Source organism: Scatophagus argus, chromosome 1 (assembly GCF_020382885.2).
Source record: "Scatophagus argus isolate fScaArg1 chromosome 1, fScaArg1.pri, whole genome shotgun sequence".
NCBI lineage: Eukaryota > Metazoa > Chordata > Actinopteri > Scatophagidae > Scatophagus > Scatophagus argus.
Window position 1 is genome coordinate 22,642,004 of NC_058493.1, and position 19,022 is coordinate 22,661,025.

General features: G+C 43.4%; 1 protein-coding gene across 10 annotated transcripts in view; it reads right to left on the minus strand.

Moving 5' to 3' along the window:
- dmxl2 (Dmx-like 2) overlaps nucleotides 1-19,022 on the minus strand; it is a 39,269-nt gene that overhangs the window by 8,112 nt on the left and 12,135 nt on the right. For 3 of the 10 annotated variants that reach the window (XM_046392417.1, XM_046392434.1, XM_046392400.1), the window contains exons 9-45: nucleotides 18,757-18,937; nucleotides 18,408-18,626; nucleotides 17,727-17,998; nucleotides 16,909-17,178; nucleotides 16,415-16,644; nucleotides 16,031-16,236; nucleotides 15,525-15,646; nucleotides 15,094-15,183; nucleotides 14,906-15,008; nucleotides 14,682-14,801; nucleotides 14,313-14,540; nucleotides 13,880-14,166; nucleotides 13,242-13,414; nucleotides 12,511-13,162; nucleotides 11,928-12,257; nucleotides 11,734-11,853; nucleotides 11,153-11,288; nucleotides 10,362-10,472; nucleotides 10,020-10,189; nucleotides 9,307-9,404; nucleotides 9,028-9,193; nucleotides 8,252-8,516; nucleotides 7,936-8,138; nucleotides 7,397-7,786; nucleotides 6,523-6,705; nucleotides 6,134-6,430; nucleotides 5,816-6,007; nucleotides 5,633-5,709; nucleotides 5,289-5,419; nucleotides 4,528-4,773; nucleotides 4,031-4,213; nucleotides 3,616-3,699; nucleotides 2,200-2,390; nucleotides 1,957-2,090; nucleotides 1,777-1,862; nucleotides 1,447-1,648; nucleotides 631-748 (exon numbers count right to left, since the gene is read on the minus strand). In XM_046392417.1, the coding sequence (XP_046248373.1) occupies nucleotides 631-748; nucleotides 1,447-1,648; nucleotides 1,777-1,862; nucleotides 1,957-2,090; nucleotides 2,200-2,390; nucleotides 3,616-3,699; nucleotides 4,031-4,213; nucleotides 4,528-4,773; nucleotides 5,289-5,419; nucleotides 5,633-5,709; nucleotides 5,816-6,007; nucleotides 6,134-6,430; nucleotides 6,523-6,705; nucleotides 7,397-7,786; nucleotides 7,936-8,138; nucleotides 8,252-8,516; nucleotides 9,028-9,193; nucleotides 9,307-9,404; nucleotides 10,020-10,189; nucleotides 10,362-10,472; nucleotides 11,153-11,288; nucleotides 11,734-11,853; nucleotides 11,928-12,257; nucleotides 12,511-13,162; nucleotides 13,242-13,414; nucleotides 13,880-14,166; nucleotides 14,313-14,540; nucleotides 14,682-14,801; nucleotides 14,906-15,008; nucleotides 15,094-15,183; nucleotides 15,525-15,646; nucleotides 16,031-16,236; nucleotides 16,415-16,644; nucleotides 16,909-17,178; nucleotides 17,727-17,998; nucleotides 18,408-18,626; nucleotides 18,757-18,937 (7,266 nt within the window). The remainder of the gene's footprint in view (nucleotides 1-630; nucleotides 749-1,446; nucleotides 1,649-1,776; nucleotides 1,863-1,956; nucleotides 2,091-2,199; nucleotides 2,391-3,615; nucleotides 3,700-4,030; nucleotides 4,214-4,527; nucleotides 4,774-5,288; nucleotides 5,420-5,632; nucleotides 5,710-5,815; nucleotides 6,008-6,133; nucleotides 6,431-6,522; nucleotides 6,706-7,396; nucleotides 7,787-7,935; nucleotides 8,139-8,251; nucleotides 8,517-9,027; nucleotides 9,194-9,306; nucleotides 9,405-10,019; nucleotides 10,190-10,361; nucleotides 10,473-11,152; nucleotides 11,289-11,733; nucleotides 11,854-11,927; nucleotides 12,258-12,510; nucleotides 13,163-13,241; nucleotides 13,415-13,879; nucleotides 14,167-14,312; nucleotides 14,541-14,681; nucleotides 14,802-14,905; nucleotides 15,009-15,093; nucleotides 15,184-15,524; nucleotides 15,647-16,030; nucleotides 16,237-16,414; nucleotides 16,645-16,908; nucleotides 17,179-17,726; nucleotides 17,999-18,407; nucleotides 18,627-18,756; nucleotides 18,938-19,022) is intronic. The other 7 variants (XM_046392467.1, XM_046392409.1, XM_046392478.1 and 4 more) reach the window with 5 other exon arrangements.

The following is a 19,022-nucleotide window of genomic DNA, read 5'->3' on the forward strand; positions in this document are numbered from 1 at the left end:
GCAGTCTCTCAATTAGGCAAATGATCAGTGTTTAAAGGGCTCTAGCAAAGATAAATACTCAACTCCATGCTCAAGTGTCTTGCAGTGCAGTAGACTGTGTGGATGACATGTAGATTCTGTGTTTCATTCTTATGGGTAACCTACTGTAGACGTGTCGTGCTAAAAGAACTGAGGTGAAATTAAAATACATACAGCATTGGCCCATATATAATGTCTTTGACAAAGAAATGATGACTAACAGTCACATTAAAATAAAGAATATATATATAAACTGACATTATTGCTTATAAATGTAAAAAAATATCACCTTTTATAATACACATTACACTACACAAGTTCTTAGATGCAGAAGGAGTTTCTCTGACTGCTTTTAGTTACAACGATTCAAGCCAGTCGGGGGTAATCATTTAAAAATTGTAGCTTCAGAGAATATAGTATTATATGTGGGCCAATATTGTACTTGTGTGGGGGGGAAGTTCACAAAAAACCAAATTAAAATGCACACATTATGGTATAAATATGGAACTTGTTAAATAAAACAATGTTGGGTTTAATCATGAAACACACTGAAATTAGGAAAAAAAAAAAGAAAAAAGCCAAATTTCTTTATCATGCATGTGCGCTGCTGACCTCACTCTGCTTCCTCTTCTTAGTAAAGATGTAACGGATCAAAGTCTCCTGAAGAATTTCCTGTTTGACGAGGAAATGCCAAAGACGTCGTGCTGGAAAGGACTGGTGGTTCTTTGTCCTGTAAGAAAAGCACAAACGGACAGAAAGACATTTTATGCATTTGTGACAGAAATTTTTGACATATTTGTGTCTGTGTGCTGTGTGAAAAGCATGCAATCACTACTGATACAGAAAGAGCGAAGTGAGTTCAAATTGAGTTTACTAGTTTCCCTTCCTCTGTATTACTGAATTTGAAATTAATTATCCACACTATGTGAACCACCAAACAAACAAAACTACTGCTGCGTGCTGTAGAATACTGATATAACGCAATGAAATCACTCGGTGAAGTGAGTAAAACTTATAGCAAAAATGTGCTTTGGGTGTGTAATCCTTTATTTTTTTGGAGCCAAAGTATTTAAAACATTAGTTATACAATAAACTAACCTAAACTTAATTTGCAACTGACAACAGCAACTGTATTTCTTTTCTGTCCTTAAAGTCAAAATGTATCTTGAGATTTGCTCCTGTTTGCTAAATGGTGCTTACTGTTACTCAAATGTTTCTAGGGCAATGCATTTTAGGGGTAGTGGTATTTATGATTTCATATTTGCAAGTTTTCTGTGCTACAGTCACTAAGTATCGCTGTAATGATTTGAATAATCTAATCCGAATTTCTAAAGTAAAGCTAAATTTAGTTGCTGCTCTCCATCACGGCACCCTAGTGTGAGAATGTGTCTCCCCTTTTTCGTATGCTGAATAGGATGCAATACTGACTTGAAGGGTGTGTTGTCTGGCTCCAGCATGGCCTTGTGTCGCAGTATGGCGGGGCCACCTCCCGCACTGAGGTCGGTTGGGTAAGTGTTGATGTAGTTGGGAGGTGGGCCGTCAAACTTGTTCATTCGCTCCAGCAGAAGCTGTTCCCAGTTCTCTAAAGTCTTTAGCACAGCGTTGCTTAGAGGGGAGGTGACTGGCAGGTCTGTGGAGGAAGAGTTTCTTTCTGAATTTTCAATATTATATATAAATATTTCAGTGTATCTACATAAAGAACAAATCTTACTATATATTCACATTTAAGGTGCTGCTCATAACAAGACGGGAGTGTACCTGTGAAGTCAAGACCAGTGAGAGGGAGGAAGTTCTTGACATTGTGATGAGCCAGTTTCACCATGACGAGGCGGATCAGAGCCCAGCTACGTACCACATAGACAAACAAACAGAAATCTCAAAATGTCAAGCACAGCCTCTAAATCAGGTGGCAGAAAATCAAAAGAGGGTGAGCCCTACCTGTAGGAGTTGGGGTCCGAGTGCTCCGTCATCTGTGTGTCGGAAAGGAAGGCATCATCATCATCCTCATCATCCTCTGCGCCACTTTCGTCTGAATCACACAGGGCATTGCTGTCTGAGAACGGCAGGAAGGGCTGAGAGGGAGGAAATAGGGACGGAAGAGAAAAAGCGAATGAAATTAGGCAGACTGTGAAACATAGATCTCATCTGCCGTTTACACAAATGTAGCATTTAATGCCTTACTTTTGCCACAAAGTAGTCCCACATGCTCAGCTCTGGGGGAATGAATTTTTCTCTATATGCTGGTCTCTCTGTGGGAACAGGAGGTGGTGTGGCTGGTGTCTCCTTTACAGGGCGTCCAGGAACGAGCATCCTCATGTTGAACCTGCGTCTGTATCGATCCACATCCTCCGCTGGGGGCTGAGGGGGAGCCACTTGGAGAAGAGAAAAGAGATTGTATCTTTCAAACACGATGAACTCACACATCAGTTTTGCAGCAAACTGCAGCGTGCTGCAGTTTAGTACAAATAAGGATGATGAGCTGAGACTCAGCGCCACTTTAAAGCCAAAAGAAGGTCAAAGAATTTCAGGGGGATCCACAGAGTGCTGAATTATTAATACTGAAACTTCACCTCAATCTTACCAAAACCACGACGAAATACGAAAATATAACTTTGAATCCCGTGAATTTGATCAGTCGTAGCACACAAAAGAAACTTGGGAAAGAGAGAAACAAATGCACAAATACAAACATTTAGGATGGAAGCACAGGGCAAGACACACTAGGTTGTGCACAAACCTGCACCATTATCCTGGGTGATTATCTCTGGCATCGCACCAGACAAAACAAGACAAGACACAAACCAGAGTAGACAGTGCAGTCAGACACACAGATACTACACACATAACAATATAATTGGATCAGCACATATTTCATGTAGTATGTAGCACGAAATAAACACAAATACACACATCAAACAATGATGGCGAATTTGTTGAGCAGTTTTTTATGTATCCACAGCACTTGAAGGAGGCAAACACAATGAGACTGGTGACTGTAACATGTGCATTTTGTTTAAAATTAGAGCATGACAGGGGGCATTAGTGTGTGACATTTGCGTATGCCTGTGTGTTTGTGGCATGCATGCAAGTTTGCAGCGATGCTCAAAAGGGGCAGAGTTTTAACATTTGCCAAAGTGATTTTTATCAGTATCTGGCATTTAAGATCCGACTAAGCAGCTCTTGAAAAGACTCTTGGCTTTGCTGAGAGTTCTCTCAGACAGTGATAAAGAGTCTAAATGCCAGCCCATATCTTCCTCCTCCACAAATACTTTGTGAGCACAGATTACTTTGGCCTAATGAATATGAACGAGCACTGTCAGGATCAGTCATCACATTTAGACTTGTACAGCACACCTATTCAGGAAAGGGCTTAATTTCTAGAAATCTACAAGTCTGACAAACAGCTGACTCAAGTCACACAAGAGCTACTGTCAAGTCTATTATCATCTCAACTACAAACTACTGATTCACAGCAAAACTGGTCCACTCAAATTCTTTTTAAACATTTAATGCTACAAACTGGACTAAACAGAGCTAGTCATGCAGTTCCAGCTCTACAGCAATATTTCATTAGCCTAATAATCTCTCAAGATGTACCTTCTTTTGTCTCAGATTGAGATTTAGTCTGAACGGGCTGTTCAGCCTTGTCCTCTGAACACTCCTTGCTAGGCCCAGCTGTTGCTTCAGTGGCACAATGGGAATGACACAGTGAGATGAGCACAGAGGACATTACAACATGTACATGCAGTGCACGCACGCACACACACACACACACACACACACACGCACACACACACACTTATGCCGACACACACAGCTATTGGTTTGTCATAACACTGAGTACAGATGACTTCTGTCTTCATAGTGTTAGTGTGCTTTGGTGTTTGTAATGGCATTCAGTAGTAGCTGAGAGAAGGATAAGTCAAGCATCTGCAACAATGCAAACCTGTACAGTTACCATGCACTGCAATCCTGCAAACCAGCACTGCAATCCACCAGCTCAGTTACTCACAGCTGGTCTTAGCTGCTGGTGCCAAAGTGCCCAACCCATCTCCCCTAGAAAGTGGAAGAGGGGGTCGTTTGGGGCGCTGGGTTTCAGTGGGGATGGGAGTGGGGTTTGGGGTGAGGCTGCTCTGCTCAGGTCTTCCTGTGTCCTGAGACTCCTCTGGCCTGGCCGCCTCAAAATCAGCTGGCACTGGGACACAGGGCAGAGGGCATACACAAACAAGACACTATACAGCAGTGGCAGCGGCAGCACCTTAGGAGCACCAACAGGACAGGACTAAGTGTATGTATATGTAACTATGTAGACAGGCCAGAGGGACGGAGCGCTGCCTCAGATCTGAGATAAATCCAGGTATAGAAAGTCAACAGATGTAGCACAAGAGGACAACGGCAAAGAGACTACAGGGACAGATTACAAAGACCAGAGAGGAAGACAAAAGACAAAGATGGACATGATGATGGAAATAAAGGCGTCAGTAACTAGCTACAAAACAATAATTCTACCTGGTGGGGCCTCGGGCCTCTTTGGCTTAATAATAACTTTGGCCCCTCCTCCAAAGACGGCGGCCCACATGCGGTTGTTGAGGGGATGTGCTGCCAGACGAAAGAGTTCGTTGCTGCTGTGAGTGCCCAGGCCATGGATAAGCAGCGAGAGATAAACAGCCACAACCGCTTCACACAGCAGCGCGCTGAGTCTCGGCTGGTCCTCCTCTCTGGCAGACGTCAACAGAGAAATCAGGGACGACACACCTGCAGAGAGAGGACACACACACAAACACAACATGGCATTTGCGTAAAAGAGTAACCCTGTTATTCACACACACAAAAAAAAAACCTTTTACAGCAGAACAAAATGCTATCTCTGACCAACACAGAACACATTTATGAAACATTTGCATGATGGTGCGATCAGTCTGTCTTTCCGCTTCCTTCCCAGAGGCCATGAAGCTCCTATTATAGAAAACCATCTGCCTCTCTGCATAAACACAGATTGCCTGTCTTGTTCTGCTCTGCCTCTTCCTCTGCTTTTTTCTCTCAGTCATGTCTTTGATGCACACACGTGCACACACACATGTACACACACACACACATCCTACGCATTCTGTGAGGACCCTGGAATATCCTCTAACTTATCTTCAGTCTCATTAAAACTACTTCTGCGAATATCATGACAAAATAATCAAAATAAATCAAGAGTCAGCCCCTGATAGCAAAGTACAGAGTCTAACTCACTCTAACCTCACAAAGAGTGGGGAGTTTGTTACCTGGCCACTGAGCGGGAGCAGAGTTGGGTGTTATGTGCTCTTCGATGCTTTCTGTGCGGAGTCGTTTCCTCTCACTGAGCAACAGGCCCTGGTAAACCATCCCTGTAAACTGGTTGGCCTCTGTTTGGCTGCTGCAAAGGCAACAGGTAAACCGTCAGCCACGACCTCGCAAAACATGTACTGTATGTTCAACAGTATGAGAACCAATGCTCAATGGCTTTCTTTTCTAGAATGAAATGACAAGATGTCTCAGCTAGAGTCAGGATGTGGTCAGGAAGCCATTTATGTTTTCAAGGAGGCTAAAAAAATCTCAGTGACACAGTTGAAGCTACAGGCACTGTTACCTGTAGCTGTGGCTGTCACACAGTGCTTGATAGATGCAAGCCGACAGAGATGCTGCTAGTGTGTGCAGAGCATTTACCTGAGGGTGAAAGACACACACATTTTACTCATTCAACATCAAAAACAAAGACTGTGAGAAAGATTCTATGCAAAGTCTAAGGTTAGGTTAATTTTTGAGTTCTGACCCGATCATCCATGAAGTCAGGGTGCGGCGGGGCCTCCATGTGTGTGATGGTGTGGAGAATGTCATGAATGTGGTTGCTGAGGTGGAGAACAGGATTAGCTATGACCGTCTTGGTGGGGGCAATGCAAGCAGATAGCAGAGGCAGCGTAGTTGGCAGAGGCAGAGGAGACTGCAGCTGCTTAACTGTGAGTTCCTACAGTGTGAGAAGACAAGATTAGAGAAGTAGATTACACCGGTTTTGATGTGGCTGAAGAGAAATTGTTTTGCGTTAATGCAGCAGAACTACGTAACGTATGTGTCTCTGAGCGTGTAAGTGTACCTGTTGGCTCTCCTGCAGAAGGAACAGAAGCTCCATGCGAACAGAGGTGACTCCTCCTCCCTTGGCTCCATGAAGGCTGCAGTAGGACAGAAACACCCTCAGCAGGGCCTGGTTCTTCCTCAGCCACGCCTTGCGCCTCTCGGAGTGCTGCTGTTTGGCCTGAAGACGACGTCGTTCCATCTGGTGACGCTCGTAGGCTCCGGCCTCTGAATGGTCCAGGGCCTCATCTGATATGTCCACTGATGCTGTCCGCTCTCCCCAGCGCTCCACCTCTGAATCTTCTTCCTTACCCTCCACCTTTGTGTTAAGTGAATTTATGGTGACTAACTATGGTCAACCAGGAAGCACCAATATAACGCTGTGTAATCAAATATTGTCAAAGTGTTCACCTTGTAGTTGCAGATCTTATGCATGGCTGCAATCTCTTTCTCCAGCCAACTGTAGAGCTGAAAGCGGAGCTTCCCTCCATCCACCTCAAAGCCGGTAGCCAGCGTACGCAGCTCTGTCATCAGGATTTTCAGACAGGCACGGAACTTCAGCTGCTCTGCTATGACGTCCACCTCTGACTCGCTCTGAATTATAAGAGATGTATATGAGAGTGTTAAAGAAAAAAGATCGCACTTTGCAGAACCACTGACCTTTGGCAACATTCAAGTCTGCATGTACACATTCTGCAGGCTTCCTGGGTGCAAATTTCACAAAAAAAAGATGTTTTCTTTTTCTTTTTGCTTATGTAAATTCCACTGAGAACCTTTCAGAAAAATACTCTGAAATGAATTACAGATATGGTCATATCTATGGTCTCATCTCTGAACACATCTGACCTCTTTCTGGCCCAGTGTGATGCCAGTTCAGCTGTTAAATACAAAATAATTTCATTTGAATGCAAAACCTTTGGTTGAGTCTCAGTATAGGGACTGTACTAGGCCATGATTTGCCTACATATGACAATAAAATAACTGAATGTGTGTTTGCTGACAGGTTCAAACGTAGAAATATATAATACTAAGTCTGCACAATGAGGAACAACTATGGTCAGGCTAGCTGGGGCTCCATCTGGCAAATCATTTTTCTTACTCTTCACATTTCAAGAAGATGATTTTTGTAATATGTTTATCCCACACATTCACATTGTGATGATGATGATAATACAATTAATGACTTGAACTAGAGCAATAAAGTGTAGTATTTCCACTCATTCTAACCCATATTCATTGCAGTTTTTGTAATGGTTCTGATGATTTCTCGATATATTATTCCTACCAGTGAGTTTTCTCGTTGCAGTTTGGTGCCACCTCTGTCTGAGCCTCCCTCTGCTTTGATCTCAGGCTCTGGTTTCTTCATGGTCAGACCGTCATCATCATCTTCATCATCTTCCTTGTCATCTCCCCAGTCAAGCTTCAGCTCATCTTCATCCACCTTGACCACAGGCTGGCTCCAATCCAAGCCACCGAAGCCATCATTTCCTCCCCAGGCATTAGCGGGGGCTGCAGGAGAGCTCCAGTCTGTTCCTCCCTGGGTGCCGTTTTCCAGGGGCTGGCTTGAGCTCAAGTTGGCCTTGGATGAAGCTTTGCTGAGAGGTGAAGAGCCAGATTTCTTGGTAATTTTGGGAATCTTGGAGAGTACTTCCAAAGCCAGAACTGGACAGCCCACCTGTAAAAGATTTAGATACGATTCAAACCACGTCCAAACATTTGCTTTTGTAAACATTTTTCTCAGACTAGGAGAGCGGTATATAAAAGTTTACATTTGCATCAGAAGAACTGGAGTGGAGTGAGTGGCCATATTATCGATGAACTCACCTTGAAGTGTGCATTGGCAGTGGTGAAGAACAGTTTGCGTTCTATGAGGTTGATCTCATCAGTGCAGCTCTTCTCAGCAGTGAGGCCCACAGTTGTTGCTGTGCCCTCTGGATTTGCGAAGTGGCGACGGATAATCAGAGGGTGTGTTCTCAGGTAGTTATAGAAACTGAACACCACCGGGTTGCATGATTTCACCATCACATCTAACAATAACAGATGAAAAAAATGTAGAAGAAAAATTGCAGTGTGGCACACAATGCACATAATCAGCCAAGCAAATACTGAAGTATCACTGAAATATTTGCAACCAACTGACCAGGGTTCTCATCATCCTCTTTGGGGATTCGCTCCAACAGTGTGTCCAGGGCGCGGGTGTAATCCTTCATGATCCAGTAGGCTATGCTGCGGAGGAAAGGGTCAGGGTGCAGTCTAGAACAGTGGTAACCACTTCCGTCTCTGTTACAACCCAGGACCTTCTCATAAAGGAGGCCTTGGCAGGTGGATGAATTCTCAAAGTCAGCCTCATACAGCCTTGCTACTATCATGGCTAACTGGAGATCCTCCATCTTCTCCATTAACACCTACACATCACAGAACAGCAGAAGAGAGGCGGAATTGTGTTAACACTGCAGTTTAAGTAAGAAATGTCACTAAGTAAGCAATTGCAGTGCAGAAAATTTAGGAATTTTGAAGTATTAGTTTCTACTGCAACCAATACGTAGCACTGAAGCACACAAAGCTCCTGTTTCTGTTTCTTTTTTTTTGGCTATCTGTGTATTTTGACTATGAGATATGAAAATCCCTGGCCAAGGAAAACTATGTAGGCTTTTTATGCCTCTTATCAGTGTAATTTAGACTTTACTCTGTGAATTAAAGGTGCTCTCAGCAACAGATATCTGCATTATTAGTGATGTTTTGATTTGACTCATAAAGATACACCTTCTTCTCATCTTCTCATCATAAAACAAGGCTATGTCTATTTTCCACAGTTAGGGAAATTGAAATTGGGAGATGGAGCAGACTCAACACTTACAAGCTATGTCTGTGTATCTTGTGTGTTGCTGAGTGTAAAAGTGTGTGTGCTGTTCACACCTCTATGGCGTCTTTGAGTGAGCCAGCCAGCAGGAAGAAGGCAGCGGACTGTTCAAAGCGCTGCTTTCCCAGAAGGGAGAAAGCATTTTTCAGAGCTGCCTTCCGCCAACGGTCTTCACTGAAGTTGTTCTTGAAGAACTGAGTCATCTTCTCATCATGCTGAGACCTGAGAGAAGAAAACCACATGTCTCAGCATTCCCATGAAGGTTATGTGGGAAACATCACTTTTAGACAATAACTCAGTTCAAAATAATGATGTGTTCAGAAACTATGTGCTACCTGAAGAGCCCCCACAGGACAGCTTTCTTCTTCATGGCCAAGTAAAACAGAGCAGCATCTAAAGGATCGCTGTGTCTCTGGAACGCAGCTTTACCTAACTGATTACACACAAAGGTTACAGTTACTAAACTCATTCAGATTTTCACTTACTGACTACAATGATGTTATATGTATTTCAATTACAAATCAAGGATTGAAAATAGCATAACACTGCAAATCAGTACAAATGTTATTTAGCTACTGTTAAAAACCTACATACATTAACTATTTGCTACTTGAATTGCTCTTCAAGATAATCCTAGCTGCTATCATTATAAATGTAGACTGTCCTGTAGAACCTACAGTTGGACAGTTGGTTACTACAGAGAAAAATGTATGTTTGCAGATACAACAAAAGTCACACTGCCTTTCAATTTTGCAGTCAAAGAGTAAGGTTAATGGCTTAACTACGGGGGGGGGGGGTTCAAATGACTTGAATTTTCAAATCTTATAATGTTTTGTTTTGTTGAGATACACTGCTTCAACTGCGGTGTCTCTAAAACGTAGCAGCAGGCAACGGAAAAGAAACTGTGTACTCAATCAATAAAACACCAGAAATTAAAGCATATTGTTTTTGCATCAGCAGGTGCTACTTTAAAAAAAAAAACAAAAAAAAAAACAAAAACCCAAAACTACTTACTACGTATCTATTTGTCTGAATTTTGGCTTCGTACCTTCTCCACCATTTTCCGCAGAGTGTTGATGTTGCGTATCCACCAACCCACTCCAACAGCTCTGAGCTCAGACCACTGCGGGTCACCTCTCTGCATGGCTGGGATCATGTTCAGCAGCTCCTCTTCGGCCTCTGAGTGGAAGGCCCATGCAAAGTGGCATGTTGACAGGCCTGCCACAAAATTAGAAGGAGAAGAGCAAGATGTTTGAAGTTCAATACCAAGATTAAATGCACTAGAAATCTGCATCTCATAACCAATAAATGACAATTTAGTGGTATTATTGTGGTATCAAACCACATTTATTTTTGTCACAGCAACAGTATCATGTGCTGTGTGTTTTACCCTGGTGGAGCAGCTGCATGCGGTAGAGGGGGGGTAGGGAGGTGAGCAGGCAAGTATGAAGACGCATGGCCAGCAGGTACCTCAGTCCACATTCATCGAGAGCCTCAGCGCCTACACAAACATGACACCACAGAGTTGTCAGCGTTGTTATCGTCAATTCAAAGACCACTGTGTTCTCCATTCTAAAATGGCAGCCTGAGAACAAAGCCCTTTAAAACTCCAGTATCACTTGAGTTCAAGTGATGCTGTCAGAGACTGTGCCTCTTGTCCCTGAACCTTCTTACCCTCTCTGTGCTTACTTAGCCCTGGAACAACCTGCTAATGTCTTCCTCTCAAAAGACTAAATAAATAGGATGGAAAATTTGAGAAAAAGTGCATTGTCTGTTTAGATATAGTTGAAGAGGAACAGTACAAACATTGCTGTTTATGTTGATAAAAATTTGATGGCTAAAGATTAACTTTATCTAGCAACACACAATTAAGATAAATCATGCACAGCTTTTATGTCTGTAACCTTGCGTCAACTTTAATGAAATATCATCTCTTACTAAAGGTAAAAGTTCATGGACTGGTTAGACAACGCAAGCATCATTTATCCTTACACAAAATAAGGTAATACTTAATTTATCCATCGAACTAACCAAATGATATTGTGGACGGTTAAACGTTTGAGTTCTGTGTGACTGCAATATATGGTAGTTTAATGTGGTGCGATATATTATATTTACTGTTCTGTAATCTACTATGCATATCAAAATATGACTATCACCCATACATACAAAAAACTGTACCTGTGTACTGCTGATCAGTGGAGCTGGCAACTTCAGCACTGGTGGTTGCAACAGTATCAGCCAAGGCCACCAAAAACATCTGCTCAAGTCTGGTCAGTCCTGGTAGGCTGGAGTGCATGAGGTGACTGGATAAGACCTGGACACATGAAGGAAGAAAGTGATGAAGGAGACTCATGAAAAATTCAAAACAACAGACTGATGAAAGAATACAGTCATGATGTACTGATGGAATTTACAATGACAGCCAAGACTCCAAATTTTTTTGATATTACCCAGTCTTAATATTCTCATTACCTTGTATGACACATCCTCATTGAGAAACTAAATTAACCTGATACAACTGGATTACGTGTGTTCAGATTATCTTATTACTGTCATGTTATGAAAGTCATGTGTCCTCCCCATTGCTGCCCTTATAGAAATTAAACCTCAAGATCACCACAATATTGTCATCCATGTCATTGTACTGTTATTCCTATGGTATCACAGAGTTGACAACCTGTTAGCCTAAATAGCCTGAATTAAAAGTGCAATTCCCCTCTTTTATAAGTGAGACCCCTTTCTAAAATATAAAGCAATACCTGAGCATGCTCTGGTCCAAAGTAGGTAGGTCCATATTGAGAGAGGTTGATAACTCGAGACTTCTTCTCTGGTTTGTCGGTGGCAAAGTTCACAAAGTCATCTGTGGTAACTGTTGGCACCTGTTCACACAGGAAGAAAGGAGTTAGGACTGCACCTTTAACAACTAAATCAGAGCTCTCTTTACTCCACCTACCTGGAAGAGGTCAGAATACTGGTCTTCGGTGGATTTCTGGGCTCCGTCAACGTCGGCCATCTTTGCTCCCTTAGCAGCCTCTTCAGCTCCCTTGTACGAGGTGTCTAGGTCAGCCAACATGAGGGAATAGAGCGGCAAGGGAGGGATGGAGTTGATCTCAGTGTAGTCCCTGCCACCGTCGCGGCCAGCCACAATGGTGTCTTTTGCTGTGCTGCCAGTCACACTGATGGTCCGGGACAGGTGTCTTCTGGCTCCGCCTTCACCTGCCTCCACATCCCTCACCACAGCAACTTCCCCAGCAATACACTTGACTAGGTGAGCAAGGATGGCCTAATATATAAAAGAGCAGTGGGTAATACAGCAAACAGTACAATCAGGTGGGATAAGCTAGATCATCCCATTACCATGTTTATCTATTCAACATATGTGTTTTTCATCAGTCTAATCCAGAAAAGGTGGGCCTTACTATACTCTTAACTATTAGAGACTGAATGTTTGTTTTTTCTAAAAAAATAAATGAGAGCTTTAAATTACCCTTTTGGGTATACTCTTGAGTCAATGAATGAGTCAGAAACAGACTCACCTTAGCCCGGCGGACCTTGCCCAGGTCCATGAGTTCCAGCAGCTGGGTGGGATGATACTGGGGTAGAGTCGGGGACAGCGAGTGAGCTGCCTCAAACAGTCCCCCTTCCTGAAGTCCTGCTGGGGCACGAAGAGCCTCGTCCACGACTGCACTCCCTTCAAACACACTCTTAGACCTGGTTCTCCCTTCAAAGACTGAGGAGGAACCTGCGGATTGACCTCCGGCAATGTCTGCTGAGGATAAGCTGCCATCCTCTCCCTCACCAGGCTTCTTGTCCTGATGCCACTGGGCATACACATGCATTTCACAGTCCATGCCTATCACCAGGATGCCGTCCCTCACCCAGGACAGGGAGACTGGCAGAGACGGTGTGCCGTCCACCGAGGACAGGAGAAACACGGACCGAAGCAGGATCCAGCGTGAGCGGATCCCCTGTTTGATACTGCCCCCCAGAGGAAGGGTGATGACAGCCACCCCTTCTTTGCTGCTAGTCTGCTCATTGACCATGCCAGAGATGCGGCCGTACATGAGAATGTTGGATCCAACTCCCACAGTCAGGATGTGAGATCCATCCTCCTTTGACAGCCAGTCCAGGTGGACGTAGTGCTTTATGTTGGGAGAGCTATGATCTCTGCTCATGTACAGGTCAGACCTGCCATAGACAAAATTATCAACTTATAGCACTCATACACACCATAGTTAACATGGTACAAACACACCTCTCTACTGACCTGCTGTAGACAAAGAGGTTTGAGTCCACACTGACTCTGGGATCCAGGGTTGACGTGGGTCTGGTGAAGTCGTCCAGGTGGAGAGTTTGCTCTAGAACCCACTCTGAGCCGCCAGTTGACTCACATTCATAGATGGACACATGCATGGAGAAGTCCTCTCTAGAACCCTGCAACTGAAGACAAGATGAGCGCTTTCTTAAAATGTCTGATTTCTAATAACATGTCACATCTGAATATACTGTGGATACTGTGAATCCAACTCCATATACTGCAAATACGGACCAGCTACAGGATGTTCACATAGTCAATTTGTATCCCATTTTCACTAATGGATAATAACTGTTATCACAGATTTTAAATGCACTGCAATGTATGACATACATTATGCCTATGTTTATCTGATAAAGTTCCTCCCTAATCAATCTTTACATAAATATGTATTCTTATGCTGATATATGAAATTGTTACCTAGTTTTTAAGAGGACTGGCATGCAGCCATAGAATGTTCATTCATTGCATTTACATTTTTATTGCCATATTCCACCTCAAGGTAATTGGCACAGTTAAATGAATTCCCTGTAAGTTTTTGGTACAATATACTGAAAATGCCATTAGAAAGCCAAATGTGAACTTCCTACCTGTCCTTGTCGTGGCTTTTTAAAGGCCACTGCCAGCCTGCCGGTGTAGGAGCAGGACACAGCTACAGGCCGTCCTGACACACACACAGCGCTGTTGTTGTCTTCCTCCTCATTCATCAGGGCCCAGGGCTCCCAGCGGTACACCCGGTTGTCCTGGTCATCTTCGCTGAACCCGTCATCACACTCCACGGCACAGTGCCAGAACCGCACGCGAGAGTCAGAACAGGTAGTAACAATCAGGTATGGAGCCAGGCACACAGGGTAGATAGAGGAGGAACTCAGATGTCCTAGAAATGAGAACAGGTACAAAAAAGAAAAAAATCAAAAAAATTCAAGCAGGTTACTGCAAAGCATGTAGAACTGAGTTTACACATTCCTTTTAATTCGGCAACAACAAGATGATGTGAGTCACATATGTGACAACCATCCCAACCTGCAGAGGGGGTGGCCCTTGTAACCTCCACTCCATGGGGCAGGTCGAGCCGCTTGCTGTACACCAGCTTGGAGCTGAGGATGAGTTTGCTCGCTGATTGCAAGTTGGCTGTTGAGGCTGACCGTGGCAGGGGTCTGATAGGAGAGGTCTCCGGAGATGAGTCGGCATTCACGACTTGATTGGGCACCATTAGCTGGCTTTGGAAGCTATAATCTGGGCTTGGCTCATCTGGACACAGAGACACAGGAAGCTTATAGTTGGTTGAAACACCAGTAGAGGCCATTTGATGTAGACATAAAGGAAGGCTTCATATTTAAAATCCAAGCTTTCACTTTCAGTTATGCCAAAAACCGTGTACCCTGCACTTACCAACACAGGCCTGCACAGACTTGAGGTGCAGGTGCCACATCTGCAGGACAGAGTTCCTGTTGAGATCCTTTTCTATCACCACCAGGAAGAACTTCTCAGAGAATGGTGCAGGTTGATAATCTAGATATAGTAAAATTACATCACTGTCTGCTTCTCACAACCACGTTTGAAACAGTATTAGGAAACAGATGAACACAGAGTTTTAATTCTGCAGCTCGCTCTACCTTCACCACACGGAAAGGTCGGTGTGTATGCTTCCTTCTGGGGCTTGTAACCCAGAATGAAGTCCTCTTGGAAGACATGCAGCAGCTGGGTGTTGGCGCCACACTGGATGCACATGGAAATAGCGTTAAGGATGTTCCTATGTCTATTAATCAGAAGTTTTCAGGAAAAACACAGAGCAGCTGCTAACCTGGTTTGTAATGACATCCAGCTCTATGATACATCCAGGTCTGGCAGTGGACTGCTGGCTGACAATGTTGAACACTTCGCCCACCAGTTTCTAAACAGAGACACATTTAAAAAATGGTTAAATATCCATTTAGTACATGGTAATGCAGTCTTGTGGTATTTATAAAGCAACAGATAGAAGAATTATATTTACGAAGAAATAGCATCATTTTAATAAATGTCTGGTGTAGATGGTGCAGTGCTGTCTTGCGCTTCAGTAATATTGATAAATAAAGGCAGCATCACAGATGTTGAAAAACTGGCCAATAATAAGACTTTAATATCTGAACTATATGACATGAAGATCCACATGCATAAATCTGACTGAACAAAGGTTATAATATCCCACTGAACAATAACATTATGCAGTGATGACTGCATGTGTCCACTTACAGACGTTTCAGGATCTGACAGCTCATCCAATAGCTTTCTGGCATCCACCACAGCCTGATAGAGACGCAGGTTTTTACCATCTGACGCCACAAAGCAGGCGCTGGCACTGTTACAGTAAGTTCCTGAAGGACACAACACAACGTTCGTAGGAAAGTACCGCAGTGCCAATGAATATATTAATTACTATTTTTCCACATACACATATTTATCCAAAGAAATTTGGATCAATATGGCTGGAACTTAATTGGAAAATGAATGTACTTGTTGTTAAAAACAGTCATAAAAATATGTTTACATCATGAAAGACATAATGAGGAAGAAACAGTTCAGTTCGTTATGCAAAACTGACATGCAGAAGTTAGGATGATATAGCAACAGTGGAACTTCCTCTTATGTTCTTAATGATTATTTTCTTAAAACAACAATGTTTCTGTACTGTCATTCATCAATGAGGTTAAAATTTTCACCACACTAAAAAAAAACAAAAAAAACCATAGCGCGTTTACCGAGTACAGAGCTGGGTACTAGTGTAGGCAGCCAAGCAACATTGCTGAAGGCAGAGGTGTGAAGAGAGTTGATACGTGCTAATTCAGAGACCCCGCCAGTGCAAGACAGGGGTCCAATATGGTCCACCCTCCACAAGATCAGCTCACTATAGATGGCGTTGGGGTCATGGAAGGTCCTTGTAGCGGCATTACGAAGCTGCTTCCTGCTAATGATTGAGTAAGACATGATTAGAACTCAAGTTTCATGCAGAAAACAATGAGACCATTACTTCATAAGCAGTACCTAGGGGCATTTCAACCATGTGATCCTTTGCTATTCTTTCTTGCCATCCTCTTTTTCTTATTTATTCTCTTGTATTTCTCTGCCGTGCATCTTTTCTATACCTGGAAAGTCCCTTTGGTATGGGGAAGGTAGGAGGCTGCTCTCCTTCTAGGCTGCAAGGAGCCGAGGGAGGGGTGAGCAGAGCGTTATGGTGAGAGGATGTCAGCAGCAGTGGCAGCACTGTGTGGCAGGCTTGGTCGTTCAGATGAAAGCGGTGGCCGCAGTACCGGAACTTGTGAGACACGGTCAACACATTGGAGAAGGCGGAACGCTCAGCAAATGTCACTGCCCACTGCAGACAGAGAAGACCAAAATTATTTAGCGAGGGCTGGGAAGGCTGAACACACACAAACATGCAATTACAATACAATTCATTAATTTATGGCTATGACGCCAAAATTATACACAGGGTTGAAGTAAGTAAAGTAAAGTATCTATGTTTCTGGGAACACCTAGATCAAACATTATTTATTTATAAACAAATACCCACAGAGCCAGACAAGAAAAAATGGTGCCTCACATGCCCCACGTACAGCGCAATTTTTCCAAGTTTTACCTGGTTGAGAGATCCATCAACATGCTTGGAGACCATCATGACTGCAGGACTGATACCAGGGTGAGGGTTGAGAGGGGAGGCCAGAGCGGGTGAACCCAAGCCCGCCGATGCCGAAGCAGAGTGGGAGACACGTTGGACCATCCTTCCCTGCTCCCCTGCCCTTCCATTCCCACCATCACTCAAAGTGCAGGCATACATCAGGATGTTTTTACTCAGTGAGTTGGCATCACCTGTAGGAAACGCCACCGGAATGCGGGAGGAGAAGGACACCTGGTGGGAGAGTTGGAAGGAAATATTAGGAACACAAGGACGTATTCTCTACAGTCCCTCAACCTTATAGAGACCTAATTAGCAATTTATACCAATGTGACATCGGCTCTTTAGTTCATCAGTAGCAAAATTAACAAGATTTAATCTGGTTTGTTAGGTCATGCTCACAACTGAACCATACACATAGACAGCTTATTGCATATTACGACCCAAAAATTGCAAAAATGACAATGGGGTGCATTTTACAGAAAAGCTATTTAATGTTTAAACTGTGCCTCTCACTGTGCCAATGCCTCTCACCCAGAGCAAAAAAACACAAGGTGTGTAAGGAGTCTTACATGAGGCTGGGGTGCTGAGTCACCTTGCATTTTAGACAAGAGTTTAACTACAGCTATACTGCTGCTGCTGTGTACGAATGAGTGAGCAAGTGATCACAGCCACGACTGAATTTAAAGCATGAGACACAAACTTGAAAAATGTGTCTCACTTACTTGTGGAAATTACAAGCAGGATGTTTATTTTTTTTATATTCTTGATTTTCTGCTCACCTGCACCTGTCTGAAGATGCCCTGGTTGAATTCATCCAAGTACTTCACATGCCAAACCAGGAAAGATCCATCAGCAGGATGGATAGTGAACAGCATGTCTGGGCTCTTATTCCACTCTGTGGTCAGAGTCTCCATCTTCCTCTCCAGCAGCATAGAGGGCAAAGGCATGCTGGAGCTGGATCCCGGGGAGGATGCCTTGGTGCTGCCCTGTTCCCCCTGCTCACCCTCTTCACCGTGTTCTGAGGAGGCTTTGTCAGACATTTCGTCCAGGTCTAGAAAGGTAAAAAAAAAAAAAAAAAAAGAAAATCAAAACTAAACATGGTGAAGCGGAATGACAACTTGAGACAGACTTGAGACAAAGGTGACTACTTTAAAATCCAAACTAAAAGCCTACCTGTCTACTTTTGCTTTTAATCAGTTCTCAGCTTTATTTGTTAATCTGTCTCATGGTTTTTATTTTGTGTGCTTTTGATTGTTTTTACTCTGTAGGCTTTTGCTATTTGATTTTATTGTTTTTATTCTCTGTAAATTTGTTTGCTTATGGTGTTTATTTCCGTCTTGTGTGCCTATGTAATGTGTAAAGCACTTTGGGTTGCCTTTAGGCATGAAATATACTATATAAATAAACTGGCTTCGTCTTGCCTTTTAAGGAATGTGTGTTGAATTGGTCGTGGGTCATACCAAAGTCAAACTTCAAAGGGGATCCCTCAGGGTCCAGGGGGTCCTCAGTTGTCTGCTCCAGTTGCTGTTCAGAGAACTTACGGAGTTGCAGCATAAAAAGTTCCATGGAGGAAGTGAAGCTGAGGTCCTTATTGTTGAGCCAGTGAACCACAAAGCCTCCACCTCCAGTGCCATCATCTGGGTTGAACACTGCAGAATCAGCCAGCACTAATGGAATATCTGATAGAGCAAATGGGAAGTAGGAGGAGGAAGATATACATGGATGAACATGGATGAATATAGTGAGAAAAGAAAATATTTCTCTGAATGTATTGAGGGCTGATTTATCTCCAGTAACAGGAGACCATACCTGTGTTGGGGTTAATACTGGCTGAGATATGGAAGTGACACAGGGCATTAGCATGATGAGCGATGTGGCGGTGAGTGTGTGTGTCCTGTGTGCCAAGCTGAGAGGGCAGCAGCTCGCTATGTGCCACCAGAGCAGAAGACCGTCGCCGGCCCCGACGCAGATGCTTCAGGTGGTGGATCGACTAATCAAGCAAAGCACAAAAATAAAACAGACAAGTTTAAGTAACTCATCTATCTGAAATCATATATAGTTTATGTTTTTTCTTT